Raw genomic sequence first — 12,500 nt, forward strand, 5'->3', positions numbered from 1 at the left:
AATGAACGGGCGAAGAAGGCCAGAGAGTAAAGGAGTCTTTAGTCCTTAAACTAACCCACCCCTGCTGTCACGAACGAGCTCATGCTAACCTCCTTCATGAACTTCTCATGCTCGTCAAGCGGGATGCCGAGCCAACAGCAGCACCAGAGGGACGTCAGGTTTCATGGCGTCAAAACGGGACACACATAGGATTCTGTGGTGACTTCCCCCGGGGACACACCGGAGGCAGACGCGCCGCCAAGCGTCATTTCCCTTGCGAGCAGGCGTGTGGCTGTTCACATCAGAAGCGCGTTTATCCGCACTGGTCAACGAGTGATTCTGCTCCTCTCCACCTTTGTCGTCGCATAAAGAGATGATTTTTATTACGGATGGGTTTGTAACCTCATCAGTTTATAAGGTCATGTGTTCATGACCACTGTACACGTATGTCCACGTCTATGGTGGCGACAGTCATCAGTTTTTAATCAAGCAGGGTGTTTTATTGAAGTTTGCTTTATTTTGATAGTTGACCGGATGCTCTGTGCCGTTTGTGTCCGACTTCCTGCTTCGCTTGAAAGATTCACTCGTGGCTCGCAGAAAAAATAGACTAGACAGAGTAACGATCGATGTGAACGGACTGATCTTTTATCATGGGCGCCGAAAGCAGACTTCCTCCGCACCGCAGCACTTCCACCTGTGGGTCGTCCCCGGGGTTCCCCTGCTGTTGAACTCGCTTCCTCCCCATCAAGGACTCCGACATGTTCAGGTTTCAGGTGCTGATTCATAACTGTGCCGCTCACGTGCCGCATCGTGTCATTTTTACTTCGTTTGCTGATCACACACTTTCTTTATTTGTTGAATGTGAAATCCTCCCAAAAAGTAGTGGTCCTCAGTGTGGCCCCCAGCAAGAAGGTTGTGGGTGGAGCCCCGGCTGCAGCACGGGGTCTTTCTGGGTGAGTCTCCATGTTCTCCCTGTTCCTGCTGGGTTCTCTCTGGTACTCCAGCTTCCTCCACAGTCCACAGACATCAAGAGGGACCAGGTTAATCCAGACTCTAAATTGACCGTAGGCGTGGCTGGGAGAGCCAATGGTTGTCTGTCTCTATGTGTTGGCCCTGCCATGGACTGGTGACCTGTCCAGGGTGAACCCCGCCTCTCACCTGAAGGCTGCTTCAGTCGTATCGGTTTCTCCACTTCCGACATGGTTCAAAACAACAGTTTCTCCTGTACCTCCGCTCCACGCTCAACTCAACTCAAACAGCTCTGCGACTTTAAGAGTGGCCCAATCGTCACGTGACACAACGAATCAATAACACAACACTTTTAATGATTGATTTTATCGATTTGTTGTTGCAGCCCTACTTTACACTGCAAACGCTGTACTAGCTTAGCTTGTGACCATGCTAGCCACTGCTAACATGTTCACAATGACATTTTGCATCTCAGTGTTCAGAGGACACCACGGCTGTCTGCGGCTGCCAGCGTGGCTAAGAGGAGCTGTAGGTAGCTGATGTTAGCTGTGGTGAGCGTCAGCTGAGAGAAACCAATTTACCTGAGCAGGTAGGCTAAGAGACCTGTCAGTCAAGGCAAATGTTCACAGATTCAGATTCATTCAAAAGTCAAGAGCCTGTTGGGAGCTGCAACATGATTCCTGCATGTACGGTGACTTTTTGGAAAATATCCTGATATGGCGCAAGGATAGACTCCTCCTCTCCTGCTCCTTAGCAAACCTCCATCTTGCTCATTTGGCTTCTAAAATCTATAGTTCCTCCTCTGTGTATTGTGGTTCAAGTTGTTCAGGATGTTGCTTTGTCCGGCAGTAATCCTCCTCATCTTCTCTCACCCTTGGCATTCGTCAGAGCAGTCGCTCCTCTTGTCGAAACCAAACATTGGAAAAGTTGGTTTTCCATGCTAACACTTCCCCTTCGCTCTCATTCACTGTGCTAAGCTAATTAGCGGTCGATCTCTAAGGGCCTTTCCACTGGCTCGTTTCGGCTTGGGTCGGGTTGGTTTGGCCCCGTTTCCACTGGCCCCAACACAGTACTAACCGTGAACATTGTGGTCCCTGCTCCGCTGGGGCCCCAAATGAGCCAGCGGGGACTAAAATGTGAGGTGAACACATGTCGGGGTAACTTACCTGCTTACGTGGTCCACTTCCTATCATCCTGGCCTCGGTGGAACCCTGGTCATGGCTCGGTGAAGTCTCTTATTCTTTTCTTGGGTGTTCTGTGTCGCTGCTTGAAGCATCGCCTGTCCTCCCTCACTTTTAGTTTAAGTAAAAACCCCTGACGAGCAGCAGGCATCACGCCGCCTCCAAGTCCTCCATCGTTGTTGTTGTGTCACGCAGTAATTACACCGGGAACTCTCAGCTGGTGAGTCCACCCACACCGATGTGGTACCGGTGCTGGTGGAAACACACCCGTACCGAGCCGTACCGACCCGACCCCACTCGATGGCACATATAGATTTTGTGTGTGTGTGTGCGTGTGGAGAGTTCAGAAATAGGCCAGTTAGGGTTTAGAGCAGAGAGATGTTAGAGATTAAACAGACCTCTGTAGGGAGCAAGACTCCTCTCCAGCAGTTTAAATATAACTCTCTTCAGGGAGAGACTGTGTGTGTGTGTGTGTGTGTGTGTGTGTGTGTGTGTGTGTGTGTGTGTGTGTGTGTGTGTGTGTGTGTGTGTGTGTGTGTGTGTGTGTGTGTGTGTGTGTGTGTGTGTGTGAGGGTAGGTGGTTCAATATGTAGTAGCTCAGAATCAAACTACTGGTTTCATAGTTCCACCTGTCCCTTCTCTCTCTCTCTCTCTCTCTCTGTCTCTCTCTCTCTCTCTCCCTCCCTCTGTCTCTCTCTCGCTCTCTCATATCGCGCGTGTGTGTGCACGTGTTTGTGCACGCATGTCTGTGTGTGCGTGTGTGTGTGAGGGATGTTTTGATATGGGCAGGTCTGACTCCTCCATGTGTTGGGGGTTAGTATGTATGTGTGTTTCTACGTGCGTGTGGCTTTTATGGATCAGTCAGCAGATGCAGCATAACAATGATGTCCTAACTTTGATTTTATTTCAGTCCACATCCTTTATTCTTCAGCTTCATATCCGCTGTGCTGAGCCAGCAGGAATTGGAAACATGTGGGTTGGTTGTCCTCTCCGCGTACAGGCTGAGTGAGGATGGGAGCTAAACCCACTCCCAACCAGGTTGTCAAGACATTTAGTTTGGAATTCAGTCAGTTGCTTTTTCTCGCTTCTATTTTAAGTCCCGTCTGAGGCTCATTTGGATGCGTTTGATACGTCCGCAAACATGCCGCTGGAACGTGCAACTAACCTGACAAATCCAGGGTCTGTGTGTTGTAGACAGCTACCTGATAGCTAACCAGCACCTGGGAAGAGTCATGATACGCAACTCAAACCAGCTGCTCTCATGAGGAGGTGAGGAGCTGCAGGCGTCCCCCAGCCGCAGCCAGGAAGCGCTGAAGACGCTGAGAGGCGTCAATCAGCGAGTGACTGCTGCATCGCCACCGAGGTCCTCCATCTTCCTGCATCTCTGTTGGAGGCTCAAATCACTCTACACGTGTACAAGAACAAGGATGGGTGTGATATCAGCACCCTCACCTGCTGCGGAGCAGCTGACGTGACCATGGCGATGTGGCGGCTCTCAGAAACATCGTGACCACTGATCATATTCCGTCAGTCATTGAACGTCCTAGCTGCCATACAGATGTGAGCATCGGCAACAATCAAGGAGAAAGGATTTTATGGAACAAACGATTAACTTTTACATCAGAAACTCCGTTGTTTTCTCCTGATTGTGGCTGATTCAGTAAACGTTAGCAGTGATCACACTGGAAGTTTGCATGTAGTTACGTTGTTGGGGATGTAACAACGACAATAACCAGGCCCGTTTTTCCCGTGATATTGTATTCATACTGCGTATTGATGTCATATTACAATTTATTGAAATGTCCAATAGCGGCAGCACGGTGGAGCAGTGGTCCTCACTGTGGCCCCCCAGCAAGAAGGTTGTGGGTGGAGCCCCGGCTGCAGCACGGGGTCTTTCTGGGTGAGTCTCCATGTTCTCCCTGTTCCTGCTGGGTTCTCTCTGGTACTCCAGCTTCCTCCACAGTCCAAAGACATCAAGAGGGACCAGGTTAATCCAGACTCTAAATTGACCGTAGGCGTGGCTGGGAGAGCCAATGCTTGTCTGTCTCTATGTGTTGGCCCTGCCATGGACTGGTGACCTGTCCAGGGGGAAGGCTGCTGGGATAGGCTCCACCCCCACCACCCTGAACAGGAGAAGAGGGAGAAGATGGAGGGATGGATGGAAAAGTCCAATAGATAATGTGGAATAGAGTGCTCTATATTTTAGGGTATCCAGTCTCAGGCAGATCAAACTGAGGTTGTTGGTTTGTAAACTCCAGCATGAACACTCCAACCCTGAGTCCTTTGTTGGGCCACAGCTGCTGTGATTGGTGACCTGGTGCGTGAATCTGTATTCACACACATCTGAACACCTTTCTGCTCCTGCTGGAGTCCAGGAGTGTGAGCCAGTTTCACCCCAGTCAAACTCTTAAGTGATGCATCCAGCCAGTTCATTTCTGTTACTGGTGTGTTTCTCCTCCCAGAACACCCTCACACCACCATCTACCACTCACACCACCATCTACCACTCACACCACCATCTACCCCCTCACACCACCATCTACCACTCACACCACCATCTACCACTCACACCACCATCTACCCCCTCACACCACCATCTACCCCTCACACCACCATCTACCACTCACACCACCATCTACCCCCTCACACCACCATCTACCACTCACACCACCATCTACCCCCCTCACACCACCATCTACCACTCACACCACCATCTACCCCCCTCACACCACCATCTACCACTCACACTACCATCTACCCCCCTCACACCATCATCTACCCCTCACACCACCATCTACCACTCACACCACCATCTACCCCCCTCACACCACCATCTACCACTCACACCACCATCTACCCCCCTCACACCACCATCTACCACTCACACCACCATCTACCCCCTCACACCACCATCTACCCCCTCACACCACCATCTACCCCTCTCACACCAACATATACCACTCACACCACCATCTACCCCCTCACACCACCATCTACCTTTCACACCACCATCTACCACTCACACCACCATCTACCCCCCTCACACCACCATCTACCACTCACACCACCATCTACCCCCCTCACACCAACATCTACCACTCACACCAACATCTACCCCCCTCACACCACCATCTACCCCCCTCACACCAACATCTACCACTCACACCAACATCTACCCCCCTCACACCACCATCTACCCCCCTCACACCACCATCTACCACTCACACCACCATCTACCCCCCTCACACCACCATCTACCCCCTCACACCACCATCTACCCCCCTCACACCACCATCTACCCCCCTCACACCACCATCTACCCCCCTCACACCACCATCTACCCCCCTCACACCAACATCTACCCCCCTCACACCACCATCTACCCCTCACACCACCATCTACCACTCACACCAACATCTACCCTCCTCACAACACCATCTACCCCTCACACCACCATCTACCCTCCTCACAACACCATCTACCCACTCACACCACCATCTACCCCCCTCACAACACCATCTACCCCGCTCACACCACCATCTACCCCCCTCACAACACCATCTACCCCACTCACACCACCATCTACCCACTCACACCACCATCTACCCCCTTCACACCACCATCTACCACTCACACCATCATCTACCACTCACACCACCATCTACCCCCTTCACACCACCATCTACCACTCACACCACCATCTACCACTCACACCACCATCTACCCCCCTCACAACACCATCTACCCCCCTCACAACACCATCTACCCACTCACACCACCATCTACCCCCCTCACACCACCATCTACCACTCACACCACCATCTACCCCCCTCACACCACCATCTACCACTCACACCACCATCTACCACTCACACCACCATCTACCCCTCACACCACCATCTACCCCCCTCACACCACCATCTACCCCTCACACCACCATCTACCCCTCACACCACCATCTACCCCTCACACCACCATCTACCCCCCTCACACCACCATCTACCCCTCACACCACCATCTACCCCCCTCACACCACCATCTACCCCTCACACCACCATCTACCCCCCCTCACACCACCATCTACCCCCCTCACACCACCATCTACCCCCCTCACACCACCATCTACCCCTCACACCACCATCTACCCCCCTCACACCACCATCTACCACTCACACCACCATCTACCACTCACACCACCATCTACCCCTCACACCACCATCTACCCCCCTCACAACACCATCTACCCCGCTCACACCACCATCTACCCCCCTCACAACACCATCTACCCCACTCACACCACCATCTACCCACTCACACCACCATCTACCCCCTTCACACCACCATCTACCACTCACACCACCATCTACCACTCACACCACCATCTACCCCCCTCACAACACCATCTACCCCCTCACACCACCATCTACCACTCACACCATCATCTACCCCCTCACACCACCATCTACCCCCCTCACACCACCATCTACCACTCACACCACCATCTACCACTCACACCACCATCTACCCCTCACACCACCATCTACCCCCCTCACACCACCATCTACCCCTCACACCACCATCTACCCCTCACACCACCATCTACCCCTCACACCACCATCTACCCCCCTCACACCACCATCTACCCCTCACACCACCATCTACCCCTCACACCACCATCTACCCCTCACACCACCATCTACCCCTCACACCACCATCTACCCCCCTCACACCACCATCTACCCCTCACACCACCATCTACCCCCCTCACACCACCATCTACCCCTCACACCACCATCTACCCCCCTCACACCACCATCTACCCCCCTCACACCACCATCTACCCCCCTCACACCACCATCTACCCCTCACACCACCATCTACCCCTCACACCACCATCTACCCCTCACACCATCATCTACCACTCACACCACCATCTACCCCTCACACCACCATCTACCCCTCACACCACCATCTACCCCTCACACCATCATGCCCCGTCTCTTGCTCTGATCACAGAGGGAGAAAATGATGTGGGCAGATTTACTCTTCGTTCAGCTTCTCAGTTTTATTGCAGCCGTCGTCTAATGAAGCCTCTCCTCATCCATCTCTTCCTCTCTCTCTCTCTCCCCCTCTGTCTCACTCCTGCTCTCCTCTTTATACTCCCTCCATTCCCTCTCTTACACAAGTGGGTGACAGATGTGAGCCACTCTGGAGAGCACAGAAACCCAGCAATCTGTGTGTGTTTGTGTGTGTGTGTGTGTGTGTGTGTGTGTGTGTGTGTGTGTGTGTGTGTGTGTGTGTGTGTGTCTCACCATGAGCATGTGACTTCATCTTGCCTGGAGAGTGTATGCAGATACACCTTTGCACACTCATATCTCAAAGGAAAACACATTTTTCTGTTCACATGAGATGTAGGCTCTCGCTCACGCACGCACACACACACACACACACACACACACACACACACACACACACACACACACAAACACACCTCCATTCACTTCAAATGTAATGTAATCACCTGGGCTTTCTGTGCCTCCTAACCTAATAAAGCTGACAGCCATCACCACAAATACACACGTGCATGCAGAAACACACACACACACACACATCCCCCAGAAACAACCTGTGATACCTCGTCTTTCATTTCATCCTCTGTTCTCATCTCTGTTCCTGCTGCTGTTGCTGCCGTCAGACTCCACCTGCTGTAGTTTTCAGCTGAAGACTCCTTCAGAGTCTCATTAGGCACTGACCCATTTCTGTTGAGCAGCCCAGAGTTTGGGGGGCTGACTCGAGCCGGTCTGAGGTGCCAGAGCAAAGCGTCAGGGGAGGGATGGAGAAACGTAGGCAAGATGGAGCGACAGGGCTTAAAGATGCTCTGTGTTCCATTATTCAGTGGGACTCTTGAGTTCGGACAGAGAGAATGCAAGATGCACCGACGAATGAAAGAAAAGAGGTCAAAGGAAGCCAAGTGTGAGTGACTGGGTCCGTCCAGCGGAGGGTGTCTGGCCACGGCGGCCATCACGACCCATTCGAGCGCCATCTGCTCCTCACCGCAGCAACTGTTACTAGGGCACCTGCTCCCCTCAATGCCTCCCTATCCCACCTTGGACTCCTCCTCACTCCTCTTGTTTCTCCTCCATCGTGTCTCTCTCTCTTGTGTGAAGGTTCAGTGAGCTGTTCAGCTAAAACATTCAATTAACTGTATATTAACAGCACTTCAGCAGAGTCCTAATACCTCTGAAATATTCATGTAAATTCATTTGGCATTTCTCATTGGAATATCTTTATTTCATTAATACTGTGTGTGTGTGTGTGTGTGTGTGTGTGTGTGTGTGTGTGTGTGTGTGTGTGTGTGTGTGTGTGTGTACACACACACTGCAGCTACCTGCTACTGCTGGACTCGCACCACCTCCACCCTCCTCCTGTTGTTGTCATGCTCAGCTCCCTCACAGCTGCATGGACACGCCAGCCGAGAGAGTGAACAAGAGAGTGAGCGAGGAGTTTGATGGTGGTGTGTTTAGAGAGAAATAAAGAAAAGAGGTAGTGAGTGGGGGAGAGGGAGCGATCGTAGATCAGAACCGTCATGATTGAGCCATCTGCTGAGAAGAGGCCAGTGAGAGACACACACACACACACACACACACACACACACAGATGCTTAAAGATCACCACTGCCACCCGTTGGTCAATTCATGACATTACACCTCTCCTCTCCTTGCCGTCTTGCATCCTGCCATCCGGCGGGAGCATGGCAGCCAGAGACGAGGCACATCGCTGCGAGCATCGATCAGTCTGGTGCTCAACACTCTCAAGCAGCAGGTTCTGGGTTTTGTGGTCTAATATAGCAGGTTTATCTCTTCCTAACTCCTTTCCAAGAAGAGCAGAGCCTCAATACAGATTATGAGGCTTTGGCTCTTTCAAAACATTTTGAGCATGGTGGGGTGTCACAGATTTCAGCCACTGCTGCTATTTGCTTGTGAAATCCTGCTTTTGCTGTTCCATTCTTGCCCTGCAGTTCAGGGAGCCGTGCTCCCCTGTGTGGCTGTGTGTCGGTGTTTTTCATACATACAAATAGTCTTTATTGTCAGGTCTAAATTGGTCCCTCCTCTCCTCGTAAGACCCTCTTACTCTGCTCACCAGCAGACCTCAACAAAGTCCACTCTGGTTCAGCTGCCTAACCTCTTAGTAGATTCATAAACGCTCCTCTCCCATTGGCCAGCGCAGGCTATTTCATCCTATTAGAGATTAGCATACGGCTGAGTGGAGAAGGAAGTGCTCTTTAAATGCTAATGAGGAGATAATGCATGCAGCAAGGACCAACATTTGCCCCACCGGGGGGAGTCAGGGTGGCAGTCCTGTCTTTATCTTGTTTTCTCTCTCACTCACAGATACCTGATCTGTGTCTTTGTGAACTGGAGTACCTCATAATGGCTGCCTGCAGTGTTACAGCAGACATCTGTGTTATGCTGCCACTGGAGATGCAGATGCTTCAAAGAATTAGACTTCATCAGTAGAGCCATGCCACTCACATGTCTGTGCAGGAAATGTGAAGCTACCGATAGAAGCTAGCTTAGTTTAGTGGAAAGCCTGACAACAGCTTGCCTGGGCTTGTCTACAGATGCCACCACACAGCATCTCTGAAGCTCACCCCCTAATAAGTTAAATCTTGTTTGTTTAAACCAAATATCAAAATGTGTAAACACTAATTTGCTTATTTACGGGGATTATGAGCTCTACTTCTTGGCTGGTAGCAGTTGCTCGGCAACCAACAACCAGGAAGTTCTTTTTCTAAGGATGTGTGAAGGATGGAACTTTAAAACTTCAGGCAGGGCCAAGCAGGCTGTTTCCCAATCTATGCTAAGCTAGGTCAGCCAGCTGCTAGCTGTAGCCGTAACCTGATTGATCAGATGATTAAAACAGCGCTCTCTCTCTCTCTCTCACTCAGGAACAAGGTGTGGTGGGAATGTCACGACCACCTGGTGCCATCCCACCTCCACACCCTGCTGGGGGTGTGGCCTCTGGGGTGGGGCCTAACCAGGGGTCAGGTCCACCTCCAGGCTATGTGGGGAACCAGCAGCAAGCAGCCATGATGAAACAGATGATGGCGATGGAACAGGAGAAGCGGGTGCAGATGCACATGATGGAGCAGCAGAAGCAGCAGCTCTTCAGGGAGCAGCGGCAGCAGCAGCAGCTCCTGGCGGAGCAGGTGAGGTGGTCAGGGAACCACGGGGTTAATGTGCCTGTTTGCTTCACCTGTCACGCGTTGCAGTGCAATTTGTGTGTGTGCATTGTTTGTTCCTACACTCTTGTTTATTTGTCTGTCTGCAGCTCCGGACCTCCTCTCCCTCTGCTGTCTGCTTGCATGTATAATTACCCTCAACCAGCCCCCTCCTCACTGCCTCCTTTCATCTATGTGTGTGTCTGTGTGTGTGTGTGTGTGTGTGTGTGTGTGTGTGTGTGTGTGTGTGCGCGCACACGCGCGCGCCTGTGCCACATGCTGCCTGCTGTGATAATGCGGTGTTTTCTTTTTATTTCTCTCTCTGTGAGAGAATCAAGTGTTAAAGAGTTCTGAACTCTGAAGTCACCACCCACTATGTTGGTTTTAATTGGATCTCCAAAAACATACAGAAATACAAGTGTGTGTGTGTGTGTGTGTGTGTGTGTGTGTGTGTGTGTGTGTGTGTGTGTGTGTGTGTGTGTGTGTGAGGGAGACAGATATCATATCTTGCAGGGGTTTAGTGGATGATATTAACTGGATCTGTTCCTCCTCTTACACTCGACCCCCTGACTGCTGTCATTAAACACATCTGATAGCGTTACAGCAGTGGCTTTGCTAGGAGACCTTCTTCCTCCCCCCAACATCTGTCTGGTGTTTTGCTGTCCTAAACATCTGTCCAACATCAAATGTGCCCATAATTTATCTCATATTCTACCTAACCCCACATCTGTTTAACATCTGTTTAAAATCTACTAAACCTGCTCTGCCCAACATCTCTCATATTTTCATTGCCTAAAATCTGTCTAAAATTTACTGTCCCCAACACCTGCCTAACATCCACAAACGCAACACCTGCCTAACATCCACAAACGCAACACCTGCCTAACATCCACAAACGCAACACCTGCCTAACATCCACCAAACGCAACACCTGCCTAACATCCACAAACGCAACACCTGCCTAACATCCACAAACGCAACACCTGCCTAACATCCACCAAACGCAACACCTGCCTAACATCCACCAAACGCAACACCTGCCTTACATCCACCAAACGCAACACCTGCCTAACATCCACCAAACGCAACACCTGCCTAACATCCACAAACGCAACACCTGCCTTACATCCACAAATGCAACACCTGCCTAACATCCACAAACGCAACACCTGCCTTACATCCACCAAACGCAACACCTGCCTTACATCCACCAAACGCAACACCTGCCTAACATCCACAAACGCAACACCTGCCTAACATCCACCAAACGCAACACCTGCCTAACATCCACAAACGCAACACCTGCCTTACATCCACCAAACGCAACACCTGCCTAACATCCACAAACGCAACACCTGCCTAACATCCACCAAACGCAACACCTGCCTAACATCCACCAAACGCAACACCTGCCTAACATCCACAAACGCAACACCTGCCTAACATCCACAAACGCAACACCTGCCTTACATCCACCAAACGCAACACCTGCCTAACATCCACAAACGCAACACCTGCCTTACATCCACAAACGCAACACCTGCCTTACATCCACCAAACGCAACACCTGCCTAACATCCACAAACGCAACACCTGCCTTACATCCACAAACGCAACACCTGCCTTACATCCACCAAACGCAACACCTGCCTAACATCCACAAACGCAACACCTGCCTTACATCCACCAAACGCAACACCTGCCTAACATCCACAAACGCAACACCTGCCTTACATCCACAAACGCAACACCTGCCTTACATCCACCAAACGCAACACCTGCCTAACATCCACAAACGCAACACCTGCCTAACATCCACAAACGCAACACCTGCCTTACATCCACCAAACGCAACACCTGCCTAACATCCACAAACGCAACACCTGCCTTACATCCACAAACGCAACACCTGCCTTACATCCACCAAACGCAACACCTGCCTAACATCCACCAAACGCAACACCTGCCTAACATCCACAAACGCAACACCTGCCTTACATCCACCAAACGCAACACCTGCCTAACATCCACCAAACGCAACACCTGCCTTACATCCACCAAACGCAACACCTGCCTAACATCCACAAACGCAACACCTGCCTTACATCCACCAAACGCAACACCTGCCTTACATCCACCAAACGCAACAC

At 51.2% G+C, this 12,500-nt stretch overlaps 1 protein-coding gene across 1 annotated transcript in view; it reads left to right on the forward strand.

The window, feature by feature from the left end:
* maml3 (mastermind-like transcriptional coactivator 3) overlaps nt 1-12,500 on the forward strand; it is a 97,641-nt gene that overhangs the window by 79,820 nt on the left and 5,321 nt on the right. The window contains exon 4 of the mRNA XM_086210412.1: nt 10,078-10,338. Within this exon, the coding sequence (XP_086066538.1) occupies nt 10,078-10,338 (261 nt within the window). The remainder of the gene's footprint in view (nt 1-10,077; nt 10,339-12,500) is intronic.

This window comes from Aulostomus chinensis, chromosome 8, assembly GCF_037954235.1.
Source record: "Aulostomus chinensis isolate RoL2024-O1b breed Wild chromosome 8, RoL_Achi_v1.0, whole genome shotgun sequence".
In the NCBI taxonomy this organism is placed as follows: domain Eukaryota; kingdom Metazoa; phylum Chordata; class Actinopteri; order Syngnathiformes; family Aulostomidae; genus Aulostomus; species Aulostomus chinensis.